General features: G+C 48.7%; 1 protein-coding gene across 1 annotated transcript in view; it reads left to right on the top strand.

Annotated features, from left to right (window-relative positions):
• The window catches only part of TNFRSF11A (TNF receptor superfamily member 11a), a 47956-nt gene extending 42385 nt beyond the window's left edge, over nt 1-5571 (top strand). The window contains exon 10 of the mRNA XM_070419506.1: nt 5188-5571. Coding sequence (XP_070275607.1) covers nt 5188-5492 — 305 coding nt within the window. The 3' untranslated portion in view covers nt 5493-5571. The remainder of the gene's footprint in view (nt 1-5187) is intronic.
• The last annotated feature ends 429 nt before the right edge of the window (nt 5572-6000 follow it).

Consider the following 6000-nt stretch of genomic DNA (forward strand, 5'->3'; position numbering starts at 1 on the left):
TCATTCTCAAAGATTTTCCTACCCCAATTTTCTTCCCTTTTCTTCCCTTCCCCCCATGTGAAGGGCTGCCCAGGGCACCGAAAGGAACAGTAGCCACAGAGCAGCATGCCTGCCATCCCTGGTTTAGGAAGCAGCATTTGAGCTGGGACTGGAACTGTGTGCTCTGGAAAGGGGACCATGTAGAGACAGGGAGAAGTGTTCCTGTAAAGACAGTCCTCTATTTCTTTCTTCTCTCTCCTGCTGGAATGCCATCCACTAACTTGTGTTTCACTTTTAGCTAAGGGCTCATTGATTCTATAAGTTCAAAATATTTTATAATTTTGTTATTTGGTAATAATAATGAGCATTCATTTATGCTAAAAGTCAATGCACTATTTTAAAATATATGAAAAATTAATTCACTGTATACTTTTAATTCAGTCCTGCTTGCCTTCTCTCTGTTCTAATGTGGCTCATTTTGGAAGGGTTTCATTCATAAGCCACTGTAAGTAATTTTCAAGCATGATTCAGAATGGAACTATTAAATACTGCTTCCCTTCCCTGATCATTATACACCAGTTTCTTCCAAATGCCTAAAACAGAGCATGCATTTCCATCAAAAGGAAAGTCACATGAGAAGCATATGGATTAAATATAAAACCAGTTTTTAAGAAATTCGGAAGGCACCCAGGGTTGCTGGATAGCTGGAGCATATTCGTGTATATTTTTAGTTCTCTTCCTCCGAAGAATATCCGACTGACAGCTGGATGGTCTTATTTGCTATAGTTCTTGTAATTTAATATTCATAAATTATGCATTTTAATGACATAATAAGCTTTTGAGAAGAGAAGAATGCATCCCCTTGATTATAAATGTAAATTCTGTGAGGAATTCAGTTCTAAAAAGGAAGCTGCTTCTCTCTGCCTAGAAATAGAGAGTCCATCGAGTCCCTATAAAAGCAAGGATCCCACTTTCTGATCGTGAAGGGGCACTTTATTTGTTCATTGTTTCTGTTGAACTAAATGCTACTTTTACCTTTCTCCAGTTACCTGGACATTCTTCTGGTTAAGTCACGTTAAATATTCATGTTAAGCCAAGTAACCCGTTTTGAATGTTAGAAACCCTTCAACATGTCTAATTTACTAAATACCCTCATGTCCTCTGGCTCCCACATCATACTCTTGGGTAGCCTTCAGATACAATTTGATCAGTCGACGTAAGACTGTTTTGACATCCTGCTTATCTCCCTGCAGAGCCTGGACCTGAAGCCGCGGCTCCACTCCGCTTAAATCACTAGCAGGGATATGACTTCATTTGTTTGCTGTGTGTTGGAGAATCTTCAATGTGCCCCCAGAATAAGGGCAAACACAGACCCGGGAGAGTTGGCTGCTCTGCTGAGCGAGGGCAGTACCCAGGCCAGGCCCAGAAGGTTGCATGGGAAGGACACCGGGTCTGTGCAGGAGGTGATGGCTACCATGACCTGGGAGTCCCTTCTCCTCTGCCAGCTGTCTCAGGAAGTTAGTCTTTGCTCTCACCCATTCTTTTGTGAGCCAAGATCTTTGTTTCACATGCCTCCAACCCCATCTTTTTCTGCAAGTGAAATAAATTTAAAATAAATACCTGGTAGGGGAAAGCTGCCAGAAAGGCAGCTGAGAAGAGCAAGGAAGAGGGACACAGGGCCCTTACTCTGCTTGGATTCCTAGAGGTTCTATGGGCTAAATGCCTCAGGCCTCTTTAAGGCATCGTAGATAAGCCTCATCCGCACCATCCCCTTTTCATACCCCCCACCCCTTACAGCTGTGATAGAGGGAGGAGTCCCCTCTATCAACAGAACATCCTGGGCTTTCTTGGTGCTCAGTGGAAAGAGTTACCCCTTTGGGGCCAGGTATTAATGGCAGAAACCATGGCAACCATGCTGACCCAGAGGCCCTGTAGTACCCAGCTGGTCATGCAGCCTGCTGGCGTGGGGACCTACTAATTGACCATCCAAGGTCTTGCCGTCTCGGGTTAGCTTTCATAACCCTGCAAAACATTTCTCTTCCGAAAGATAAAGAGCACATTTTAAGGAATTACTACTTTTAAGCAAGGACAATTCAGGACTGACAGATATTATAGGATTAAGATACTACCAACTCATTCTAAACTGTGATCTGTTGGAGTTCTACATTCACCTAATAGCTGACTTGCATAACAAGAAACGAGACTATAGGGTTTTGTGTAGAATTACATAGATGAGTGTTCAAACCAGAGGCAGTCAAAATGATGGATTCTTCCCACAATGAAAACAAAATGTTGGTTAGATCTCTAGGAAAAAATGCCCTTTCAACCTTCTAGATGGATTGAGATCCCCCAACAAGACGGAGATGGAAAGAGCATTACTGCTCAGTACATTCCCCAAATCTGATTCATTGAGAGTTCAAGAGCACTAATACTACTACATTCTGGGACTAGTAATGCCATCTTTGCACCTGTGACCAATTCTTTGCTGTTTCCCAAGTATTATCAAATCTATTGTCTCATTTGACCCTCATGCTGTCCTGCGGGGTGTTCACACATTCATTTATTCATTCATTGAGTCGTTATTGGATGCCTTCTCAGGCGGCTGCACCCTGCCAGGCTAGCAGGGCTTGAAGACTGATGCTCATGTCCTAAGAGCAGCTGAGGTCTGGACAGTTGTTAGGTGGTTGGTCCCACATTCCAAGGCTAGTGGGGGCAGAGTCAGGACAAGACCAGAGAGCTTTCAGATCCCTGCACTCTCTTCTGTCCCCTCCCCCTTCTTCACCCTCCTGTGCTCAGCCAGCCACTGAAACCACCATCCTTTAATCACCAGTTATGCACCTTCTGCTCTGCAGAGACTAAGACGCCAGGATGACATTGATGTTATTAGATTATTTGCACATGAGTCTGCATTATGACAAGCCATGAAAAGAATGTCAAACACAAGAGGGAAAAAGACAGCCAACCTGAGTGCTCACAGGCCAAGTACCTGGGAGCTGGTGTCTGCAATGCAGCCAGCCTGACAGGAAGGAGCACTCAGAGAGTCCTGCATGGGTGGTGTTTCTATCACTGTTGTTCCCGTAATGGGTGCTCTCCGTATCTCCATTTATCCCATCGACTGGCCCACTCTCTGCTTTCCCTCTGGAAAGTAAGCTGACGGAAGCCCACAGCACACTGGTTACTCACAAGTAAGGGGTCACTCTGGAATGCCCAGGCCCTTCTGCTCCCGCCTGGTGAGAGGCATGCTTCCTGCACTTCAGTCCTGAGAGTGTGCGCTGATCCCGTTGTAATTAGAAAATTACCTGCTCCATTAACTGGTCAAAAATGAGGTGGATAAGCATGAAAATTATTTCTGTGAAAACTGTTACATGCTTCAGGACAATTAAAAAAAGGACATACTTGAGAACTAACTTGGTAACTGGTGGGAGCAGAAAGACATAGGCATGCTAGAAAGCAAGCCCCTAGCTTCAAGTTCACTGTATGTTAGGAGCACCTGTCAGTATGTTTCAGAGGGAACAGAGAATGCGGGCCAATTGAGCTAGTTGGTGAATGGAAATACTAACTGACCTCCCCCATGTTGCCTGGGGCGGGGGGTGTTATTAAGCAAATACCACCCCACCCCCACTACCCATCTTGGAATATACCCCATACGAATGTCTAAGGGAGAAATAGCATGAGTCACAAATCTTCCCATGTGACTTTCGGTTTGTTGCTCACATTTGAAATTCCTGCGTTTTCATGGGCCACTGTGCCTCAGTCCTGGCTTCGCTGCAGGTACCCTGTGGGGGAAGGGAAGACTCCCCACAGGAATAGCCTGTGTGCCGTGGGTATTTATTAGACTATCCAACACATGCCTTCCCCGTTTGGAGAGGATCTCTTCACATGGGGTGGCGACAGAACCAATTTTATTTCTGTGAATTATTATCAGGCTTTGTCACAATAGAGAAGAAGGAAGATGAGGAAGCTCACCTCCCCTGGGCAGACATCGGTCCTGCTTGTGATGCTGAGTGTTGGGGGCAGCTCTGTGTCTCCTTGGTTTGTGGCATTTAATTTCAGTTCCGAGCATCAGTCTTTAAAATAGAAGGAGCATAAGAGGTGGCAGGTTTCCTAGCATTTGTTGACCCTCCTATTTGTTTTTCAAAAGGCCCATTAATTAAAGACTAGCTAAATCTGCTCACTCACTGGCTAAATCTGCTCACTTGGGAAGAACACACCTCAACATTCAAAAGGAAAGTGATTTATAGGATTCAATTTTTTTCCCATTTTAGTCTTCTGAATCTCCCCCCCCACCCCCCCGGGGCTTAAAAAAAAGTCAAGGAAATTGATTAACCTCTGCTAAATATGAACCCGAGTGGCCCCATGGCCCTCTAGGCTGAGCCATTAGGGACCTCCAGGGAAGGTGGGAGGTGTAAAGGCATCCAGGGTGTCAGAGGCCTCAGAGTGAGAGTGGTCAGAGAGCAGGCTGGGCTGAGGTGGGCTCCAGGAGCCTCACAGGTGACAACCTTCCCTCCAGCCCTCACTGCCCTTCCTGATACACTGGACCATAGCGGGGCCGTTGGCTGTTTGCTGCACAGAGCTCACAAGTGGGCACAGGAACCCTTTGTAGCATCTGAATCTTGTCTCTGATTCTACAGTCCCGGTGCACTCCTGCTAGTACTCCCAGAGTTCCGTGTGGCAAATAACAAAATTTGAGTGGGGCCCATTGCCCGGCTTATCTCCCTTTGTCTTCACCCTTCTCTTCTCTCTTGTTCCCTTGTCTTCTGCCTCTCTCCCTTCTTCCTGGGCCTGTCAGGCCGCCGAGAGGACGGATAAAGAATTCCTGTGTGGCCCTAACAGGTTAGGCTCAGTGGATAGAGCGTCGGCTGGCAGACTAAAGGGTCCCGGGTTCGATTACGGTCAAGGGCATGTACCTCAGTTGCGGGCGCATCCCCAGTGGGGGGGTGTGCGGGAGGCAGGTGATTGATGTTTCTCTCCCATCGATGTTTCTAACTCTCTATCCTTCTCCCTTCATCTCTGTAAAAAATCAATAAAATATATTTTAAAAAAACACACAAACCTCCTGGGTGTGCCCGGTGCATGTAGGAGACCTGTCGGTGAGGAGAGGCCGCCCTCGCCCCTCCATTCATTGGGAAACTTCCCTTTCACAAGACCCGGTTCTCACCGCGAATGGATGACTCACCTCTGCGTGTTCTCTCTTCCTCTCCCCTGTAGGAAATGTGACTGGAAACAGTAACTCCACGTTTATTTCCAGCGGGCAGGTGATGAATTTCAAGGGCGACATCATCGTGGTCTACGTCAGTCAGAACTCCCAGGAGGGCCCGGCGGGGCCAGGCGGTGGCGCTGGGGAGCCAGTGGGTCACCCGGTGCAGGAGGAGAGCCCGCCGTGCTGCGACTCGTTCGCGGGCCTCGGGCCGCGCTTCCCGGACACGTGCAGCGCCCCCGAGCCAGACAAGGCTTCGCGGCCGGTGCAGGAGCAAGGAGAGGCCGAGGCCCGCGCGCCCGGGGCGCAGCGCTGAGCGCGCGGTACCCGCTGTGGCTCTCGGCGCTCCTCGGATCAGGGATGCCGCCGGATCAGCCGCGACTTCCCAGCCATCAGCCCACCCTCTGCAGCCCACCCTCTGGCCATCAGCACCACAGGGACCTCGTACCTACCTGGAGGTGCGGGCCGCGTGGGCCACGAGCACCTGCACCTGGGCTGGGCGGGGCGGGGGCGGAGGGCGGGGCACGGCCCGGGGTCGGCCTGCACGCGGCTCCATGCGGTACATCTGCGTCCAGTTACCTGACATTCTCCACCCACCGTGCTATTCGTTGAATCGGGGCTTTTTAAAAACGCAAATGTGTTTTCACCACTCACTGGCGTGCAGTCACATACCAGCTGATGACTCAGGTACACGTTGCTCTAATTCGGTTGCTCCACTTTTTACCCCCTTTTATGGTCTTCCTCTCTCTCTCCTCCCTCCCAATACCCGTTATCATTTCGTCAGTAGTCTGTCTCTTTATGACATGTTTTTATGGCGGTCCTGT

The sequence above is a fragment of the Myotis yumanensis genome, unplaced genomic scaffold (genome assembly GCF_028538775.1).
Source record: "Myotis yumanensis isolate MYYU_CA2020_CCGP unplaced genomic scaffold, mMyoYum1.0.hap1 SCAF_7, whole genome shotgun sequence".
In the NCBI taxonomy this organism is placed as follows: domain Eukaryota; kingdom Metazoa; phylum Chordata; class Mammalia; order Chiroptera; family Vespertilionidae; genus Myotis; species Myotis yumanensis.